Source organism: Anopheles stephensi, chromosome 2, assembly GCF_013141755.1.
Source record: "Anopheles stephensi strain Indian chromosome 2, UCI_ANSTEP_V1.0, whole genome shotgun sequence".
Taxonomy (NCBI): domain Eukaryota; kingdom Metazoa; phylum Arthropoda; class Insecta; order Diptera; family Culicidae; genus Anopheles; species Anopheles stephensi.
This window is the reverse complement of record NC_050202.1, coordinates 89,875,519-89,893,689: the sequence shown is the minus strand read 5'-3', so window position 1 is coordinate 89,893,689 and position 18,171 is coordinate 89,875,519. Positions and strand designations below refer to the sequence as shown.

General features: G+C 46.7%; 5 protein-coding genes and 2 long non-coding RNA genes across 13 annotated transcripts; 3 read left to right on the top strand and 4 right to left on the bottom strand.

The window, feature by feature from the left end:
• Nucleotides 1-142: 142 nt before the first annotated feature.
• On the bottom strand, nt 143-1,749 carry LOC118505265. The gene is made up of 2 exons (XR_004905392.1): nt 914-1,749; nt 143-853 (listed from the first exon to the last, which is right to left on the bottom strand). It is a non-coding gene; the product is annotated as an uncharacterized LOC118505265 (long non-coding RNA).
• On the top strand, nt 212-590 carry LOC118505264. Its single transcript, XR_004905391.1, has 2 exons — nt 212-354; nt 461-590. It is a non-coding gene; the product is annotated as an uncharacterized LOC118505264 (long non-coding RNA).
• Nucleotides 1,750-1,981: 232 nt separating the features above from the next.
• LOC118505204 (lipase 3-like) lies at nt 1,982-9,784 on the bottom strand. 5 transcript variants are annotated; one of them, XM_036040686.1, is made up of 5 exons: nt 9,438-9,784; nt 8,171-8,761; nt 3,834-4,221; nt 3,550-3,749; nt 1,982-2,709 (listed from the first exon to the last, which is right to left on the bottom strand). In XM_036040686.1, the coding sequence occupies exons 2-5, from the start codon at nt 8,630-8,632 to the stop codon at nt 2,164-2,166; spliced, it is 1,596 nt and encodes a 531-aa protein (XP_035896579.1). In that variant the 5' UTR covers nt 8,633-8,761; nt 9,438-9,784; the 3' UTR covers nt 1,982-2,163. The 5 variants fall into 5 exon arrangements, with proteins under 5 accessions (XP_035896579.1, XP_035896580.1, XP_035896581.1 ...); XM_036040687.1 differs by having other exon boundaries at nt 8,171-8,735; XM_036040688.1 differs by having other exon boundaries at nt 9,702-9,775.
• Nucleotides 9,785-10,036: 252 nt separating this feature from the next.
• Nucleotides 10,037-13,783, top strand: LOC118505181 (NADH-ubiquinone oxidoreductase 75 kDa subunit, mitochondrial-like). 3 transcript variants are annotated; one of them, XR_004905389.1, is made up of 6 exons: nt 10,045-10,196; nt 10,363-10,531; nt 10,621-11,808; nt 11,880-12,062; nt 12,134-12,863; nt 13,178-13,451. XR_004905389.1 is itself a non-coding variant. In XM_036040635.1 (5 exons), exons 2-5 carry the CDS (start codon nt 10,367-10,369, stop codon nt 12,776-12,778), a joined length of 2,181 nt encoding a protein of 726 aa, XP_035896528.1. In that variant the 5' UTR covers nt 10,037-10,196; nt 10,363-10,366; the 3' UTR covers nt 12,779-13,783. The 3 variants fall into 3 exon arrangements, 2 of the variants coding, with proteins under 2 accessions (XP_035896528.1, XP_035896529.1); XM_036040635.1 differs by having other exon boundaries at nt 10,037-10,196; nt 12,134-13,783; XM_036040636.1 differs by having other exon boundaries at nt 10,050-10,287; nt 12,134-13,783.
• Nucleotides 13,701-15,240, bottom strand: LOC118505254 (histone deacetylase complex subunit SAP30 homolog). The gene is made up of 3 exons (XM_036040810.1): nt 14,751-15,240; nt 14,436-14,651; nt 13,701-14,352 (listed from the first exon to the last, which is right to left on the bottom strand). Exons 1-3 carry the CDS (start codon nt 14,928-14,930, stop codon nt 14,224-14,226), a joined length of 525 nt encoding a protein of 174 aa, XP_035896703.1. The 5' UTR covers nt 14,931-15,240; the 3' UTR covers nt 13,701-14,223.
• A 50-nt stretch (nt 15,241-15,290) lies between these two features.
• LOC118505228 (uncharacterized protein C7orf26 homolog) lies at nt 15,291-16,692 on the top strand. Its single transcript, XM_036040756.1, has 2 exons — nt 15,291-15,508; nt 15,574-16,692. Exons 1-2 carry the CDS (start codon nt 15,433-15,435, stop codon nt 16,608-16,610), a joined length of 1,113 nt encoding a protein of 370 aa, XP_035896649.1. The 5' UTR covers nt 15,291-15,432; the 3' UTR covers nt 16,611-16,692.
• Nucleotides 16,625-17,615, bottom strand: LOC118505240 (ribosomal RNA-processing protein 7 homolog A). Its single transcript, XM_036040790.1, has 2 exons — nt 17,494-17,615; nt 16,625-17,431 (listed from the first exon to the last, which is right to left on the bottom strand). Exons 1-2 carry the CDS (start codon nt 17,516-17,518, stop codon nt 16,686-16,688), a joined length of 771 nt encoding a protein of 256 aa, XP_035896683.1. The 5' UTR covers nt 17,519-17,615; the 3' UTR covers nt 16,625-16,685.
• Nucleotides 17,616-18,171: the final 556 nt, after the last annotated feature.

Below are 18,171 nucleotides of genomic sequence, written 5' to 3'. Positions count from 1 at the left end.
ATAAACAAACATAAAGCATCGTTTTTCGGTTCAGTAAACCAAGTTTCTACATTTATCATCGTCGTTGCACATAGCACTGAAGATAAACAGTTCCTTTACCAGCTCTAAAAAGAAATTTGCGTGACGTTGTTTTCTTCATACAGCTACCAAAGGCCTATCGGACGTATCGAATTACGGCATACCACTCGATAAAATTACACTGGTAGATTAAGTGAAGCTGTTCGATTCTCGTGCTAAGTACCATAAATTACAAGGAATAGGATAGAATTGTGCCGCATCCACCTCGAAACCCTTATCTTTCGTACCCGTCAGGCGTATAATGCTTCACTGGATAGCATTAGCAATTATGCGTAGGTAAGTATTTTATGCATTCGTTGTCCAGTAGATTGTATGGATGCTTCCTCTATTCTTCATTCATCTGTGGTTTCAACGAACGACTAATTCGATTCTCTGCCATCAGATTGTTCGGAAAGTTTCACTATGATTTGAAAGCACCAGCACCACCAGTGCGTGGACCGTAAAGTATCAGTATCATGATGTGCTGCCTCCACTGGATCCAGGTAAGGACTCCATCGATCATCGGTGTAAGAACGTTTATATTGAATGATACTGTAAACTGTTTACGGGGCATTCAATATTTAAGGCAAGAGGGAAAATTTGTAATTTTTATTCGTGAACAACACAACCCAACGTGTGCAGGTGCCAACCGTTTACAATAAGTCTATTTTAAAGCTGTATTTGCTGTTCATTATTTTTATTTAACGATTCAATGAAACGGAACAACTTTACTCCAAATCTTCCTCCTGTTGATTACTCATTGCAGTATGCAATGCAGTTTTAATTGTTGGAATAGCTGAAACAAATATAATGAATTAGTCACACAAAGATTAAGATGCAATTCAAAACAACTCACCATTAGGAAGAAGAAGTCTTCGAGACACTTTAGCACCAACCAAATTATTAATTGGCATTAGATAATCATTTTCTAGGAAATGTGTTGAACATATCACGTCATTTATTGAAGGTTCCCAATTTTCCTCCCGGTTACAAAATTGAACCCAAGATTTACGAAGGGGTTCAGATTTTGGGAAAATGTGGAAGGAAATCTCCACCGAATGTTTTTTTGCATCGCATCGTTTATTGCGACACAGTGAAACAGCACAGGGAGCAGGCATGTTTAAAAGTTTTAGAAAAGTTCTTATGAAATTCGTTATGGTAATGAAAGAAACAAAATTTAACTAATGCTACTTGAAAACAAACAACAAAATATCAAACTAATACCTATACTAACGTAACTATCTTACCATAGAGCTAACTAACTAACCTAACTAAACACTATTTTATAAGAAAATTATCGTAAATGAAACTTAACTAACGATTTCAAAGAACTGTAGATGTGGATCTTAATTTAGAATCTACACATCTATCCAAGTTATAGTCAAAATCACTTAATACAAACTATAATTTTTATTAAATGATTATAAAAAATAACTATAACAAAAAATTAACCTTCAAAAAACACACTTCCTTATGATATCACTTCAAAGCCACCAAAAACACGCAATCCACAACCGAGCAAACCGAAAGTACAAGAAGCTATGAGGGTAAATATTTGTAAACAATACCTCCACCAATACCTTCTACCATTCCACAACCATTTCTTCTCCACCTCACCACGGAACAAAAACGTCAAGTCGCGAAATGTCAAATTGCTCTATATAATTCTACCTCCTAAATCTATATACCTTGTTCGTGACCCGGTATTGCGGCTATGATAGTAGGTTGACGGCTTCAGTCCAGGCATTTGGCAGATGTAGCACGGGATTGATGCTGCTGAAGTATTCAACTCTAGGGTTTGCACAACTTGACGGCTGGAACAGTGCAATAATTCAAGGTAACTATACTATTATGGCGCAACGACCACTGTTTGAATGGACCGTTATTTATTTTTCTTTTCGAAGAAAACAATGGAATAACTCTCTTCCAGCTAGGGATGCCCATTGCTTTTATTTATACATACAACACAAAACGCATACAAGTCTTAACAGTAAAGATTTTCAACATGAAAATGCAGTCATAGGTTTTTGCTCGCTTGAATTTCCGTTAAGAATCCGAACTTTCCCGCCGGTTCAATTAGCAAGATATGGCTTGGCTGACAGGCTTCTACTTGTATCGTTGCATCAGCATGAGCAGCTGCTTGTAGACGACTTCCGGCGCATCGTTACCCCACAGGAAGTCTACGTGGTTGAAGTTGTCGTTCGGTATCTTGAACATGCCGATCGACGTGCGGTGCAGCTGGTTGAACAGATTGGCCACATCCAACGGGCCGGCCAGCCAATCGTTGTTAGCGTAAAACAGCGCAATCGGAGTCGATATGTTTTCCAAATTGTAGCCTGGAGGCGTAGCCCGCCCGTACCGGCGCTGATTTTCACTTTCACCGTAGTCGAACAGCTGAAAGTTGCCCTCGTTGTGAATTTCCTGCGCATAGTGTACGACGGTCTTGGTCGAGGTGCCGGCCGGCGTGTGCCCAAAGATGACCGGCATAAGCGTGGCATTGTACTGCTCCTTGTCGAAGCCGCACAGGACGAACACGGTGTTTTCGCAGATGTACTTCTCCGCTTCGGTCAGCTCGCAACCATATTTCGCTAAATAGCGAATGATTTTGTTCTGTGGCATAAACTCATTGCCGCCGAAGAATTTTAGGATCATCTGTGAGGAGCGAGAAAAGGTGCACATTAGCAGGGCTTTAGTGAAGTTTGTTTTACACACGACTAAGCTTAACTCTCAAAGCCACTAAACTGAATAAATGTACAATGTTCACAACGCTCCCTAGTCCCATGTGAGGCGAGACGGTTGATTAAAATGAGTGAAAGCAGGTAGAGGGTCTCTATTTCCAGTGATGAAACTATATACACAATATTACAGACCAAGCAACGTCTTACGCTGCTCGTGCTTAATCACACCAAAGAGATATAGATATAGCAAGAAGCCATGCCCCAGAAAAAGGACATTCCCAGTGCGGAAAGATAATCCATAGAACGCAGGGCAACAGGCGCCAGAAAGTAGGACAATGACCAGATCTGGACATCCGTTACACCAACCAACCATCCCCGGAGGACAGGCAGAGAAAGCACCGGGACCACCAAGACACCGCGGGAGAGGGGAGGGGAGAGGATTCGTATAATGGATGGTTCGCGTACACGGTGTCCATGTGCGCCTGCGAACACGAGAACTCACCAGCAATCGTAACGAGAGTCGTTTGAGAATGTCATTCGCGAGACCATCTACCCAATTGGGAACACGAAGGTTATCGAAATAGTTTAGCGGTATCTACTGATACGACAACCGAGGGTGGTGTTACACGGTACGGTCGGCGGTCGCGAACAAATGGTTATGGTACGAGGTATGACACAAAATGAAATTAAACAAGAGAGAGAGAGAAAAAAAAACGAACGAACGCATTGTGAAATTTAGTGGCATTGGGCATTTGGTCCGCAAAGATTTGCCACATCGCGCGATTGCTGTCCACCATGCTCCCGGTCTTCTTACCTCGATATCATGCGAAAATGGAGCCAGCAGACGGATGGGACTCTTGACGTGTCCCATAAAGGCTACCGGGGCCAGCGCAAACACAGCCTCCAACCGTTCGTTGTACTCCGGGCGACTGGCTAGCAGGGCGAAGATCATCGTCGTACCCATCGAATGTCCAACGTACAGCAGATTGCGCGTCGTATCGTTGCGTTCCTGGGCTGTGTGTGTGCGTGTGTGTGAAGAGGAAAAGATCGGACAATCATACGACCCTAGCATTATGCCGGTTGCTTCAACGCTCTTACCCCGCATGTTGTACAGATAGTCAATCTCGGCCGGTATATCGTACATGGCCATTTCGTGCCAGCTAAAGTCCCAGAACGCGGTCTCGTCACTGCTGAAGCTGACGTGCTTGCGGGAGTAGGTGTTGCCGCGTGCGTTGCCCAACCATACGTCATAACCGGCGTCGGCCAGTATGAAGGCTAGCGCCTTTTCCGGCCCGCTCAGCAACCAGTCCGCCGAGCTCGACAGCAGACCGTGCTGCAGGAATACGGGCTGGCCCGCACCTTTGCCACCTTGCGCCGGGCATCCGATGCGACCGCACGGCAATCGATGCAACGTCAGCAGATAACCGTCCGCCGTTTTGAGCGTGTGTGATTCGGCCTGGTACCCGTGACGGACCGCTATTTCCGGCTGGAAGGAGCAGAGCAAAAGCAGAACAGCAACATTAACGTCACAAGGACACGGATTGGGTGGTTTTACGGGCCGCATGGCTGTGATTAATGTGTCTGGTGTGTGACCCGTATTGTGGTTGTGTGAGAAATTCATGAAGTGGCGATGATTCGTAGTTATGATCATTATGAGTCGTTTTAGAAACCCTTAAAACTTGGGAAAATTATTTATTTAAGTCAGGGGCTAGAGTTGTTGAAAAATATTGATTATTACGAATAATTTGGTTGAGAAACTGTGTTCTCAGCAATTCTATCGGCCATACTTATGGTTCCAATTATCATTCAAAAATAGGGATGAATAACCTCAACTTCAATTTAAAAGACATCGTGGAACACTTCCTGGAAAGATGCTTGATTCAACTGTTGTTATGGCTTAATCTAGACCGTCTATTCCTAGCGATAGATAATCGGTCAAAAGGAGAGACTGATGGCGTTGATTAAAAACGAGACTCTACCATTGCAATGCAACAGTTTTCAGGAAGGAAGGATAAGCCATCGACTGGCTTTGGCTAGGCTTTGATGTACTATCAGTCTCTTGCACCATGGTCCTGAGGAGCGGTCCAACGCACGCCGTGCCTGCCGGAAGTTGTTGCCTTTTGGTCGGTAGTGAGCCACCACATTGGGAGAAGAAAGATTACTTCTGACTCTTCCTTGGCAGCTTCCGCCACTGGAGCTACCTTCTCTGGTAGCTGGGAGGAACTACTGTACGTCAAGGTTTCAAAAGTGTTGAAATCATGCTATTGTTTATACGACATTCTTCTTAAAAGTAGGATACCTGCAGAAATTAAACCCAATAAGCTGTTTATTTGAGCTATATATAATTTATCGTTCTATCGACCGGTAATAAATTACCTGCACATCCCCATCGTTTGAGCTAGCTCACCGAGTAATAATACCCATTTTAAAGTTCGCAAATAAAGGCACTATGATTCCACGCGACCTCCGAAAATTATAGACCTCAATGGAAAATGTTCCGTTTGTCCTTGACTGTTAGTAGCTGGAAGCGCTCCACCGCGCCACACCAACCCAGAAAGGATGAAAATGGTGCATGCAAACGGTCAATTACTTTGCCTCTAAGACCCGACCCAACATGACGTGTTCGTGCACGCCATTCTTCTCCGAAAGCAAGGAGACATAAAAAATGCGTCCTTCCATTAGCCGCGATGATGATTCGCTGGGTGCCGGAAAGAACCGTCTTGGTTCTTTGTAAATGTTGAATGGAGCTTCGCTTCGCTTTGTATCAAATACGTCGCAGGATGTGCTCCGTCTTCCCGTTGAGACTTATTATCACGGCGTGTGAGAAGGATGAATTTATGCATATTGTTACTTGGCCAAGCCTTTCTTCTTTTCCACGCTCGTGTACAATAGTGATGGAGTGTCCTTCGAAGCGTTCGAAACTGTATCAGGATAAGTCGTACCATTCCTTGCGGAGGACAAGTCTCAAAGTCTCCTTTTACGCAGAAAAGGAATATCAGAATTGAGTGAGTCGCCTGTTTTTGGAAAACAAACTCCCGTTCTGGTACAACCCTTCTTCTACCGATGAGGTCGAACTGGCACAGCAAAGAACCGTAATTTATCGGTCCAATTTCCGGCCCATGATGATTGGCCTTGTTTCAGTCGGGCCAAGCCCACCAACCCGTCACCCATCACTGTTGGCTTTTCCAAAGCACGCAAATACAAAATTTGTGGTGGAAGTGACGACTGTCTACGGAACGAGCCCTTGTAGCCTCGTTGGTGGCGAGTTAGCAGCAAACAGAAAACATGTTTCGTTATCCTTACTAAGGACTGCCAACCAACACCAACACATAAATCGATTCATCTGATTAAAAGCAAATTTTAAAACGTTCGTACAACACAAAGAGCGTTCGTTTGTTGGATATACTTTGCCTAACGCAAGCGTGCTGCTATCATCAGCATTATCGTGCATCGGAAGGATATTTTTTAAACCGAAACGACAGGAAAATGGAACGTCCCATGCTTCACACGGACATCCTTTGAATGGACGGGACGACCTATAATGTGCCGCTGGTGTATTGTGCTTCCATTGTGACCAATTTCCTCCGCCGCTTCCTCTATTTACCCCAGTGCTACTTCCTTTGCCAACGTTCGGGAGAATGCAGTCAGCTTTTCCCGAGACACGGACAGCACCAATGCTAGGTGGTAGTTTCAGTTTTATGGTAACTCAAACAAATCCATCCACCTACGAAGTTCGTTCGTGTGGTTGGAATGGTTCATTTCCGGTTGAAATACCCAAGTTCAGAGGACCAAGCTGTGGCTGGTGCAACCGTTTGTTGTTGGCTAGTTTTCTATGCTCCCAGCGGCGGTGTGAGCGGAATAGCGCTGACTCTTTTCGAACCGCCATTGTGGACAGGAGTTTTATGGGTCGACAGCAAGGAGGGCGCGCCTTTCCGATCGTGGCAATTATGTCTGGCCGGTCGGCAATATTTGTTAGCAATGATGTCCATTCGGTTTTTGTGTTCCAAACCTTAGCTCACCTCATCGGTATGAACCTGTCGTCAACATTGGACACGAACGTGCTACACGATACATTATTCAAACGTTCGAAATAAGGTTACGAAACAGTTGGCGTAGTGTTTTGGATACGTTATCCTGCCGCGGGACTGGCTATCACCGTTCACAATCGCAGCTGTTAATACGATATGCATCTGTCACCTTCGCCGGGTGTTGGGCCGTAAGTCGTGATTTAGTTTTCATGAGAAACTTCCGTAAGAATCCGATTTTCATCGATCATTTATCTGATTGACCGTTTTAGGCAAACCTCGCGCTAGTGATTAAAGTTGCGCTTCAATGCTGCTCCTCTGCCATCGTGTAATGTCCGCTGATTTTGCTTCATTCACGGGAAGGTGTGTGATGATTATTAGAGCAATTAAATTAGCCTCACCGCTGTACGAGAACATTCGAGGCAGCGAGCCGTATCCGAGCCCGAGTACCGGTGCACAGGCCTGGCACACGAGCAGCAGCTTACACACCCAAGGCCAAATTGGATTAAGATTTGCGGATACCCGCCGTCCCCGGATTACGCGATCGTTTTATGTAGCGTACATAAGGCTGGTGTTTGGGTGTGGAGTGCCTTACTTTTGCTTCCGTTAATCTAATTTTTTCGAAGCTAAGTGAATCACATGCAAATGATTAACAAAGACAACAACAACGGTGATTCATTCCCGGACAGGAATAGAGCTCTCTTAGCAAAGGGGATGCGAAGCTGTTACAGTGAAACTATAAACAAGCGATAAGTTCTACAAGGATGATAAGTTGTGAGTGCAATCTAGTATTAAAAAAAACTGTTTTTGTTTTCTTACGATGACGATGTACATTTAAATGCATGACGATGGATTAACTTGAAATGGTGGTAAAGGTTGAAGTCTTTTTGTCGTATCGGATTATTTTGTACGTAAATGGTGGGAAGGGAGTATAATAAAGCCAACTTCTCATAACGAATATCCATTTGCACAAGAAGGTGTTGTGAGCGTGCCTTCGAGCCTCGTTATGTTATCGCGTAGTACGTACGTAGTACTTAGTACGAGAGTTAGCGACTCGTATGAGACAAATGCTATTTGTCATGTTCAGACCAGCGGTGAAATACTGTGGCTTGGAATGTCGCAACTCAAATGACTTCGTCGTCTACAAAGTTTTCTCTCGAACGACGGACTTCGTAGTCGAAAGGGACTAATCCATCAAGGGAGCATGTAGGAGTCTAATCGTCTAAAAAATCTTGTTCTCGTGTTGCCCACAGGGAAATCCAATCTATCGTGGGTCATTTAGGATAGACAATTGAAAAGTAATAAAATTGAGGATGCGTCTTCGGGTTTTCGTTGAAATTGTATGGAAAGAAAGGTTCCGCCTATCGACTGAACGGAAATGTTCGGCGTGTCTTTCTCGTGCATACTTACCGTACTAAGATCGGTGTCCGGATTGTACGGTGGTGTGGCCTCTTTCGGACGCAGCCAAACAAACGGATTCCAAAACGGAAGCGGTGCTCGCGTACCGTGTGTTGCCGCCGTCGTGGAGGACGTCGCGCCAGCGGAAAACGTGGTCGTGCTTGGCGGTGTTGTTGGTTGCTGGACCGGCTCAATACCCCCGACCGGTATGAGTACGGGCGAAAGTGAATCTGACGATGGTGCCGGTGGTAGCGGTGGTGGAGGTTCCGTGCCACGACCTTGCCTCTGATCGTACGCGTCTTCGAGGAAGTTTTGTGCCGTGGCGGCCGTTGTCATGAGCTGTGAGATGAAGTTGTCAAACAGTCCACCACCACCACCACCATCGGCGCTAGCATGCCGGTGTGTGAGAAGCAGGAAGGTAAGCAGCAACGTGCCCGGTGACGTGCGGATGAATTTCCCACCGGCTGACACCATCGCGGTTGGAAAAGTGTTTCACACCGAATTGTTAGAATACCGACGAAAAGTTGCACGGTCCCACGGGTCTCTTTCTCTTCTAGCTCGTGCTTCCGGATTGTTGCTAGGAAACGGTGTAAATCGTTTGATCTCGAGATTGCAAAAAAAAAGCACAGATAAACCACACGGTAAAGCAGTAAAAGCGTGTCTTCACTGGTCCGCAGCCGGTGGGCGGTGACTCACCACCGCTGGTGGCTGCTGTCTCGCCGATGGATACCAGAAGCTTTTGTTGGCAATCGCGAAAAGTGTGTCAGTGAGTCGCGAGACGGTACGGATCGGTTTTGTTTCAACTTTTCACTGCGGCAGACGCAACTCTTTCACGCGCGATAACACTTGGTTTGTTGTCCGGCGCGTACTAAACCGCTCCGTCCATTGGTTATGCTTATTTATTCGATTTGACTCGCCACACAGAACAAACAAATCTTTATCGGTTTACTCTACGGTTCTTATCGATCAACTTACGGTACAAAGTTCTGACCATACGTCTGCTTGGTGCCTACACCACACACGACTGGACGGCGATGATCGGTTGCTATGATTCAATCACTCCGTCACATAAATGTACGATTATGTGGCCCCGATGGAGGAAGTCGCTTGCGTTGCTCTCCGCGTGCTACACAGAGCGCAATCAAACGAACGAGCCGGGACCCATGCAGACGCTGCTGCACCACGACCAAGTGCGTGTATGCAATGGAACCGTATGGAAACTTTCTTTTCACATTTTTTCCCCTTTATTTCGGTGTCGATTTGGCGGACGATTCCTCACCTACATTACACGGCGCGTTTTGATTTGGCTTTTTCAGCGGGTGAATCTTCCCGAGTGCAACGCATCGCCCACATTCAAACGATGCACTTTTTCGGCGCGCAATTCAGCTGGTCTGGTCTCGGTCGTATCGCGTTAACCGTAACAAACAGAACAAAAGCACTTGTTTGATGAATATCAGAAAAAGGAAAGCGCTGTACTAGAACCGAAGATAGTTTGCGTCGGGTTAAGCTAGAAAGTAAATGACCCGCGAATGAAAAGTTCTACCCAATTTCTTTATTATTCCGTATGTTTTGCTCCGCGCGCACTGCACACATCCTACTCGTACGAACACCTACAGCCTTTTGCTTGTGTTGCTGTTTTGGGCGATGCGTTTGGTGAGCCCGCCCAAGGTTGCTAGAGAAAGCTGTACGGCGGAAGAGGTTTTAATACAATAATTATCGTTCCATTTTGTTAATTGTTTGTCGTTAACCTTGTGCATGCAGGTTCTTTTTAAAACATTTCTTTTGTAACATCGCTTAACAATCTTTTTTTTTAATGCAATATAATTGGAAATACGAGACCGCCACCTCTGCTTGCGTCTTTTGGCAGCAGCCCCTGACAGCCGCCTGTCATTCGTTTGTTTTCCAAAGTGAAAACGTCAAGGATCTGGACATTTTGTTCTGCGATCGAAATCCTTGAAAACGAAAAATACAATTTTTGCCGTACCCGCATCGATCTTTGTCGTGTGCTAAACCGCCGCATTGCTAGCAGATAGCCCCCGTAAGTGCAAGCATCATCGCTTTCACCTCATTCACGCATCGCGCTAGTGCCCGTCTGTTTACGCCATCTCGCGAAAATTCATGTGAATTATGTAATTTTTCATCGCTTTCGGCCTAGCTTCGAGCGGCGGGTGTCATTCCCGTATCTAAACGTTTCGCTATTCCAGAACAATGCTGCGAGTGCCAGTCAGTCGGGCCCTTACCTTCGGGGCCCGGTTTCCGGTGCAGACGATAGTGCGCACGTCCGCCACCACACCGGCCAAGGCGCCGGAAAAGATTGAGGTGTTCGTGGACGATCAGCCTGTGATGGTGGATCCGGGCACTACCGTGCTTCAGGTAAAGGCTGATAATGCACTGCGGTTCGTAGGCAACCATCTCGGCGGTTATTTTGTAATTGTTTTTTTTTTTCTTTTTGTTTACACTAGGCTGCGGCTCAAGTCGGAGTGGAGATTCCTCGCTTCTGCTATCACGAGCGTCTGGCAGTCGCCGGCAACTGTCGCATGTGTTTGGTGGAGGTGGAGAAATCACCCAAACCAGTCGCCGCCTGTGCTATGCCGGTGATGAAGGGCTGGCGCATTAAGACCAACTCCGAAATGACCCGCAAAGCGCGTGAGGGTGTGATGGAGTTTCTGCTGATGAACCATCCGCTCGACTGTCCGATCTGCGACCAGGGTGGCGAGTGTGATCTGCAGGATCAAGCAATGGCTTTCGGTTCGGATCGATCGCGCTTTACCGATATCCACCATACCGGCAAGCGAGCGGTCGAGGACAAGGACATTGGTCCGCTGATTAAAACCATCATGACCCGGTGCATCCACTGTACGCGTTGCATCCGCTTCGCATCGGAGGTGGCCGGTGTCGACGATCTCGGTACGACCGGGCGCGGTAACGACATGCAGATCGGTACGTACGTGGAAAAGTTTTTCCTCTCCGAGCTGTCGGGTAACGTGATCGATCTGTGCCCGGTTGGTGCACTGACCAACAAACCGTACAGCTTCGTCGCTCGTCCGTGGGAAATTCGTAAGATCGAATCGATCGACGTGTTGGATGCGGTCGGTAGCAATATTGTGGTGAGCACGCGTACCGGCGAGGTGTTGCGTATATTGCCGCGTGAAAACGACGAGATCAACGAGGAGTGGTTGTCGGACAAGTCGCGTTTCGCGTGCGACGGTTTGAAGCGCCAGCGGCTGATTGCACCGATGCTGCGCAATCCGAGCGGCGAGCTGGAACCGGTCGAGTGGGAATCGGCACTCATTACGATCGCGCAAGCGTTGCGCGGAGCTCCGAAGGGAAAGGTGGCGGCCGTTGCCGGTGGGCTGGTGGATGCGGAATCGCTCGTTGCGTTGAAGGACCTGCTGAACCGGTTGGGATCGGAAACGCTCTGCACGGAGCAAAAGTTCCCCACCGACGGATCGGGCACGGACTTCCGTTCAAGCTATCTGCTCAACTCATCGATTGCCGCTTGCGAGGAGGCGGATCTTGTACTGCTTGTCGGTACGAACCCGCGCTACGAAGCACCGCTGCTGAACACCCGCCTGAGAAAGGGATACATTCACAATGAACAAAACATTGCAATGATTGGGCCGAAGGTCAACCTTTCCTACGACTACGAGGTTAGCATTGCGACGTTTCTTAATGGCGGCATTAATGTTTTGAACAATCTTTATTCTAATCTTGTTATTAGCATCTGGGCAGCGATACCTCGCTGATTCGCGACATCGCAAATGGGCACCATCCGTTCGCGAAGAAGCTGAAGGAAGCTAAGAAGCCGTTGATTATCGTCGGTGCAAATCAGCTGGCCCGCAAGGATGGTTCATCCTTCCTTACCGCTCTCCACGTATTCGCCAACTCGTTGACCCCGGCAGACGTAAGTGACTATGGCACGGTGCATGTTTTAATCCGATAGCTTTACTATAAATGGGTACGTTTAAACTGCAGAAAAACTGGAAGGTATGGAACGTGCTGCAGACGAACGCCGCCCAAACGGCTGCTCTGGACGTTGGCTACACGCCCGGTGTCGATGCTGCCGTTGAACTGCAGCCGAAGGTCCTGTTCCTGCTGGGCGCTGACGCCGGCGTAGTTGATAAGGAAAAGCTACCGAAGGATTGCTTCATCGTGTACCAGGGACATCACGGTGACGCTGGAGCACAGATGGCACACGCCATTCTGCCCGGTGCCGCGTACACCGAGAAGCAGGGCACGTACGTCAACACGGAAGGACGAGCCCAGCAAACGCTCGTCGCCGTTACGCCTCCCGGCTTGGCCCGTGAAGACTGGAAAATCTTGCGCGCCTTGTCCGAGGTAGCCGGAGTTCCGCTGCCGTACGATAACCTGGACGATCTGCGCTCCCGCCTGGAGGATATTGCGCCGCATCTCGTGCGCTACGGCCGGCTGGAGGCGTCCAACTTCTTCGCCATCGCGGACGCATTGCTAAAGAACGCATCGGTGCACTTCGACAGTGGCAAGGTGGATGTGGTGCAGAAGAAGTTGGCCGACTTCTTCATGACCGATCCGATTACGCGCGCTTCGCCCACTATGGCCAAGTGTGTGACGGCAGCGAAGAAGCAGTTGCAAGCGAATTAAAGTAAAACGTTGCAAGCAAGTAAAATTGAGACGAAGTCTGCGTTTCCTTCTGTACACGACCAGTTCGCGTGATCATCAGCAAGCGGTGAGTGGCAAGAGAAATTGTGAGTCCCGGTCGGCGGAGGTCGCTGGTTTGGCAAACTTTTCTGTAAATTATCGTTTCTTATTTTGGTGCAAGAAAAAGTTTCAGTCCGGAGCGGAGAGTTAAGCGATCTTTCATTATTCTTCCCGGAGCATAGTCGGGCTATTTGTTTTGTTAAATTCTGGTTGCCTTTTCAAAGGGCTCGAAATAGACAAAGTATTAAATCTGGAGTTGTTTGTATTTGCTAGCGTCTGATGGGAAGATTATCGTTCCCACGATTGCACATTTGTTCACTAAAGCGTGTAATTTATTTGCAGATACTTTTTGCAGAGATTACCGTAAGGAATCGAATACCGATTCCTGGCTGCTGGCCAAACCATACTAGACTCGATCGCATTAAGGAATGATATGGTCTGAGCAGGAAAGAACCATGGGGTGTGTCGTGAAACATAAATTTGAAAACTATTTCTTGTAATCAAAATAAAATTTGTCCTCCATTTAGAGATATACTAAATGATTCTCTTGGTTTGGACTTACTCACACATACTTCTAACTTGTGAAATAAATTGTGCTTATGACAGTGATACGATAGCTCAGATTTCTCTGAATTTGGTGCTAGAAATAATGACAGAGAAATACATTTGCTGGTAAAATTTTTTCCCTCTCAAATATTCTGTGTTGATAGCATTCGAAGGACATCTTTACATGCATCACGGAACCCATAAATTCTCTCGCCACTAATATCGTTACTCAAGGGAGCACCTTAATACCCCATAGTGTTAGTGAAATTAGGCGCAAAAAACGAAGCAGAACTTAAAGAAATGTAAAAAAAAACATGAATTCCAACAAGCAGTGTTTTATTGTACCATAATAACGATATGATTGAAGCTGCTCTTGTAATAAAACTGAATCATTCTACCACAGTTGAACAATGTCATCGATCGCTGAACGTCGCCGATCCTTCAACGCGATGTATTCCGTGGATGTATCGTGCTAATCAATAATCTAAATTGTTGAATTACATTTTATTGGTTTTATCCCGCACGCAGGAAACTTTCACAATACGCCTTTCGTTAAACCGAAAAGGGTCAAGTTTCGCACGGTGTAACACTGGACAGGAAAGTTACAAATTCGCCGAACATTATGGTATCGATACGGTAAAAGCATTAGAAAACAAAAAAAAAAGTGTGTAGAGTAAAAACGGCACATTATGACAAATGTCGATTCGGTTGGTTCGTAAACGATCAGCTGGCTGCCTCTGTTCGGTTTGCAAAGCACGAGCTCGAAGGCTCGACACTTTGGCGATACCGTAGCTGTATGAGCGGACCGTGGGACCGATGGAGCCGGACGGAGGTCATTACTTTCAGGTGGCTTCCGCGCTCGCATTATTCTTATGATCCAGCTTGTTCGAGTTCGACTTTACCATGTAGATGAAGTAGGTGAGAATTTCTTTCTCCTTAATCGGGATCGTCTTGAAGTGTTTCATGATTGTCTGCGTGCGAAATGAGAAAGGACGTAGGGGGCGGTTAGAAAACGTGTTGGTGTTGGTTTGGCGAATGATGCGCATAAAGTTACCTCCGATAGTTGCGCTTTGTTGCTGCTTGGTCGTGTGGACACTTTGTAGAACCGTTTGTACCGGCGGAGCGTATTCACCTGCAGCTGGTAGAGATCGACCTCCGGCAGATCGGTATCCGTCTCGTTGCTGTCGTCCTCCGAATCCCGGCGGCGTCTTTTCGTCCGGGCGCACTGTATCCGCGCTTTGTGAAAGTCACAGATGTAGATATGCCGTGCCTGTGGGTTAAGGTGCAATAATGTTCCACGCATACGTTACTGAATGACCTTGGGTGATCGGTGCGGTAACACGCACTAGGTGGTGGGGGATAACCTTACATGGCTGTCGATGCTCAGCTTCAGCCGCCGTTGCGTGACCGTCTTTTGAATCCGCTTGCTGTAGGAAGCATTGCCCGCCTGCTTGCGGCATCGTTCACCGTCGTCTAGCAAACAGCAGATTTGATCCGCTGGCCCTCGGGAATCCTCTTCGCCCGTACTAAATCCATTGTTGTTCATCATTGCACTGCAATTCACAATGCGTAACTGGGACGCACGCACGCACAGCCTGTTCTAATTGTCTTCTCAATTAAAGGTTGCTTTTCCCTTTCTGCGAACCCCTTTCTTCCTTACGCACTACGCTTCAATTAACACTAACTCACGCTTCGATACAAACAACATTTAAATGCTCGCTCTATATTACTTAGCAAATGTGATTGAAGTGCAGAAATTCACCGCAAACCTGTTCACATCACGTCGCGTCACCTAAATTTGGTTCGGTTTGTTGTATGTTTGTGTTTGATGTGAAAATGCGGAAACGGGAGAGATTGTGAGAATGAAAGAGAGATGGTATGTTTGACAGTTCGGAAGCGGCAAGCTTTGACAGTTGTTGACAGTGCGCTGTTTACGTTTCTCTACGGAACAACAAAAAACATTCAACGCCGCGTAAATCTCCGTATTTTATTTGTTAATTGATATTTTTATATTTTTTCTGCTGTAAAGCAGCGATTTAAAGGCTTGCAGAATGACCAACCAAGAGCGTAATATGTTGCGCAAGTCGGAGTTTCCTGATATGGCTCGCGATGCTCTCCCCATTATAGGTGAGCTCAAGGAGGTGTGTAAATTGATGGAGAAAATTTCATCTCCTTTTCGATTTTATTTGCAGAAAATCTCATCATCAACCGGAACAAACACGATATGGCCATGGACTTGATAGCGGAATTTGTGTTCCGCGAGCGCCGCGACGAGCCACGTGGTGCTCAATTTTCGAAACAAACACCCCAACCGCGTCTAACGTCGATCGAAGAGTTCCAGCTGGTGCTGGTGTTGTGTGAATTCTTTTCCCGTCCAGGTCCGGACGCCACTCGGAATGCCGTATTTCTGTCGCTTTTCGGAGGATCGAACGCACGAACGAGCGTTCTGAATAAGCTCATCAGTACGGCCGTGTCGGGCTCGATTGCACCGCTTTTGTGCGCTGCAGGGACGTGGATGCAGCAGCTAGGTTGCACTTCACCGGCTAGCCTTGAGTTGGCGCAGTGTATCGTGCGGGATTTTGTAATTTTCTCTAAAAACTCCTCCGAACAGCTGAAATCATTGCCATTGGTAGCACCACGCTTTGCCGCCAATCTTATGACCGCAGTGACCGATCTCTATCTGAACGGAACGGCCAAATCGCAACTTAACCCGCCACCCGATCTTTTACTCGATGTCATTACGGACTGGGTGTCGGAGAATCCTTCCCTATGTCTCGCTTCCCAGCAACAGCTGGCACTGCCGACCGGAGCCATCGCGATGCCGGTGATAACGCCGCTCGCCGGTCTCATCCGGTGGTGTGTGCTTTCGCTATTGGTTACGGACAACCAGGAGCTGTACAGCAAGCTGCATCTAGCCGTGCTGCAAAGCTTGCTGGAAGCGACACCGCCCGTAACGATACCACCAACGCTACAACCGATCAACGCTCAGCATCTAATGCTTATAGTGAACACGATTCAGGCCGAAATGGAGTGTCTAACGCAGCGAGGCCAATCGTTGGAGGAAGAAAATCTGCAGAGCTGCTTGGAACGGTTTGCCCAGGCGGTGCAGGTTGGGCTCACATCGCGCTGTGTCTTTGGCAACATCACACAGCTCATGTTCCGGCTAGAAGCACTGCCCGGTAAGAACAAACTGCTGCAAATCGTCATCAATGCAAATAAAATTAGTTAAGGGAAAACAAATTGTATCGACTGAACGGAAGGAAAAAAAAGATGAATTTATTCTACACACAGCACCGCTGCCAATTCAATAAGGTTTGAACCGTTTCGCTTTCTTAATCTGATCCATTTTCTTCAAATCCCGATCGTACTTTTTCCGCAAGCTGATGATGTCGTTCTTCTTCGATTCGCGTATCTGGAAGGTGTAGAAGTTCTTCAGCTCTTTCGTCGTCCGGTCATCGTCGAGTTTCTTTTCCAGCTTCTTCACGACCTGTTGCTTCTGGGAAAAGACGCCGGCATTTTTCTTCGACACCGTCACCCAACCATCCTCATCGGCCGCATTGTTGCTCTCCATCGCCTTTTGCTCTTCCACCTTCTTATCGTACGTTTCCATGTATTGGTCGATTTCTTGCTGCAGTGCGGCCGGGTCTGGAATGCGTTCGTTGTACGCCTTGGTCCACTTGTCCATACCCGTGAGCAGTGGCTTTTCCTCGGAATGAAGGGGATTTATTTTTTTCGTCCGAAGAATCCTTTTCAGCGAGTCTGGCTTAGCGAACACCACATACGCTACTTTGAAGCAAAATCGATTTTTGGCCATGATTTCGATCGGTGCGGACTCTTGATTGGAAGGTTTTTCCTGTAGTACCACACGTTCTATTTCTCCTGCGGTTGAGAATGCATGCCGCAGAGCTTCTTCAGTTGCGTACGGCGGTACGTTGAGCACGTACAGTGTGCGACCGGTGGGTTTCTGTTTACACGTTGCTTTGGAAGCATTTTCCTTCACGAATAGCTGATGACCGTGGGAGTCCGATTCCTCGTACTTAAGCTGAATCACTGGAGGAGATAAAGGTGATAATTGAATTATGGTACGTACATGGTTTAACACGAGATTTTACCTTTAAAATCGGTCGCTACGGACATGGTGGAAGGTTTTATTTAGAATTTAAAGAGAACGCCAGTGCGGTATTGCCATGTGCGTTTGGCTGATGTAAACAAATCGGTCTTGTAAACTGTCAATCTGAACATCAACTGTGGTAATTTTTAGAACACTAGACTGTGGTAGCAGTGGAACAGTGGATTTTGAATGCAGTTTTTGACCGTTACTTTAGTACATTTGGAAAAATAAAACTAATGGCTTTTATTATGAGAATATCGCGTAGTTTGAAAAAGGCACTTAAGAATAGTGGCAAACTTAAATTGTGTGATATCCTGATGGCTTTATTCGTACACTTATAGTGTAATGATCGCTTCTCTTCTCTTTTTTTTATCTCTAATATTTTCGTATGGTGTGATCTACCAGATCAAATCTACTGGGTATATTGTTGTTATTATTTTCTTGTTTGGCAGTACATTCTCAGGTGTTCTGGTGACCTTGATTTTATTTTCCCCAGTTGGATAGTCTTAGTTTAAACACATTGTTTTGTTGTTAGGGTCCTTGCAACATGACATCGCTAGTCCAGGTATGATTCGATTAACAACCTTCGCCGTGCAGAATCAAAAACCAAAGCACGTCATCAAACTGTAGCTGCCCTGTGCAATTTTTTGAAACGAAAATTATGAAAAGTTTTGTGATT

Bases quoted from the DNA above. Each gene is read 5' to 3' on its own strand.
- LOC118505204 (XM_036040685.1), bottom strand. From the start codon at position 8,632: ATGGTGTCAGCCGGTGGGAAATTCATCCGCACGTCACCGGGCACGTTG. The intron at 3,750-3,833 runs GTAAGAGCGTTG...GCACACACACAG, and splicing joins CTATCTGTACAACATGCGGG to CCCAGGAACGCAACGATACG. The intron at 2,710-3,549 runs GTAAGAAGACCG...CGCTCCTCACAG, and splicing joins CATTTTCGCATGATATCGAG to ATGATCCTAAAATTCTTCGG.
- LOC118505181 (XM_036040635.1), top strand. From the start codon at position 10,367: ATGCTGCGAGTGCCAGTCAGTCGGGCCCTTACCTTCGGGGCCCGGTTT. The intron at 11,809-11,879 runs GTTAGCATTGCG...TCTTGTTATTAG, and splicing joins ACCTTTCCTACGACTACGAG to CATCTGGGCAGCGATACCTC. The intron at 12,063-12,133 runs GTAAGTGACTAT...TTTAAACTGCAG, and splicing joins ACTCGTTGACCCCGGCAGAC to AAAAACTGGAAGGTATGGAA.
- LOC118505254 (XM_036040810.1), bottom strand. From the start codon at position 14,930: ATGATGAACAACAATGGATTTAGTACGGGCGAAGAGGATTCCCGAGGG. The intron at 14,652-14,750 runs GTAAGGTTATCC...CTTAACCCACAG, and splicing joins AGCTGAGCATCGACAGCCAT to GCACGGCATATCTACATCTG. The intron at 14,353-14,435 runs GTAACTTTATGC...TTTCGCACGCAG, and splicing joins ACAAAGCGCAACTATCGGAG to ACAATCATGAAACACTTCAA.
- LOC118505228 (XM_036040756.1), top strand. From the start codon at position 15,433: ATGACCAACCAAGAGCGTAATATGTTGCGCAAGTCGGAGTTTCCTGAT. The intron at 15,509-15,573 runs GTGAGCTCAAGG...TTTTATTTGCAG, and splicing joins CGATGCTCTCCCCATTATAG to AAAATCTCATCATCAACCGG.
- LOC118505240 (XM_036040790.1), bottom strand. From the start codon at position 17,518: ATGTCCGTAGCGACCGATTTTAAAG. The intron at 17,432-17,493 runs GTAAAATCTCGT...TATCTCCTCCAG, and splicing joins CGTAGCGACCGATTTTAAAG to TGATTCAGCTTAAGTACGAG.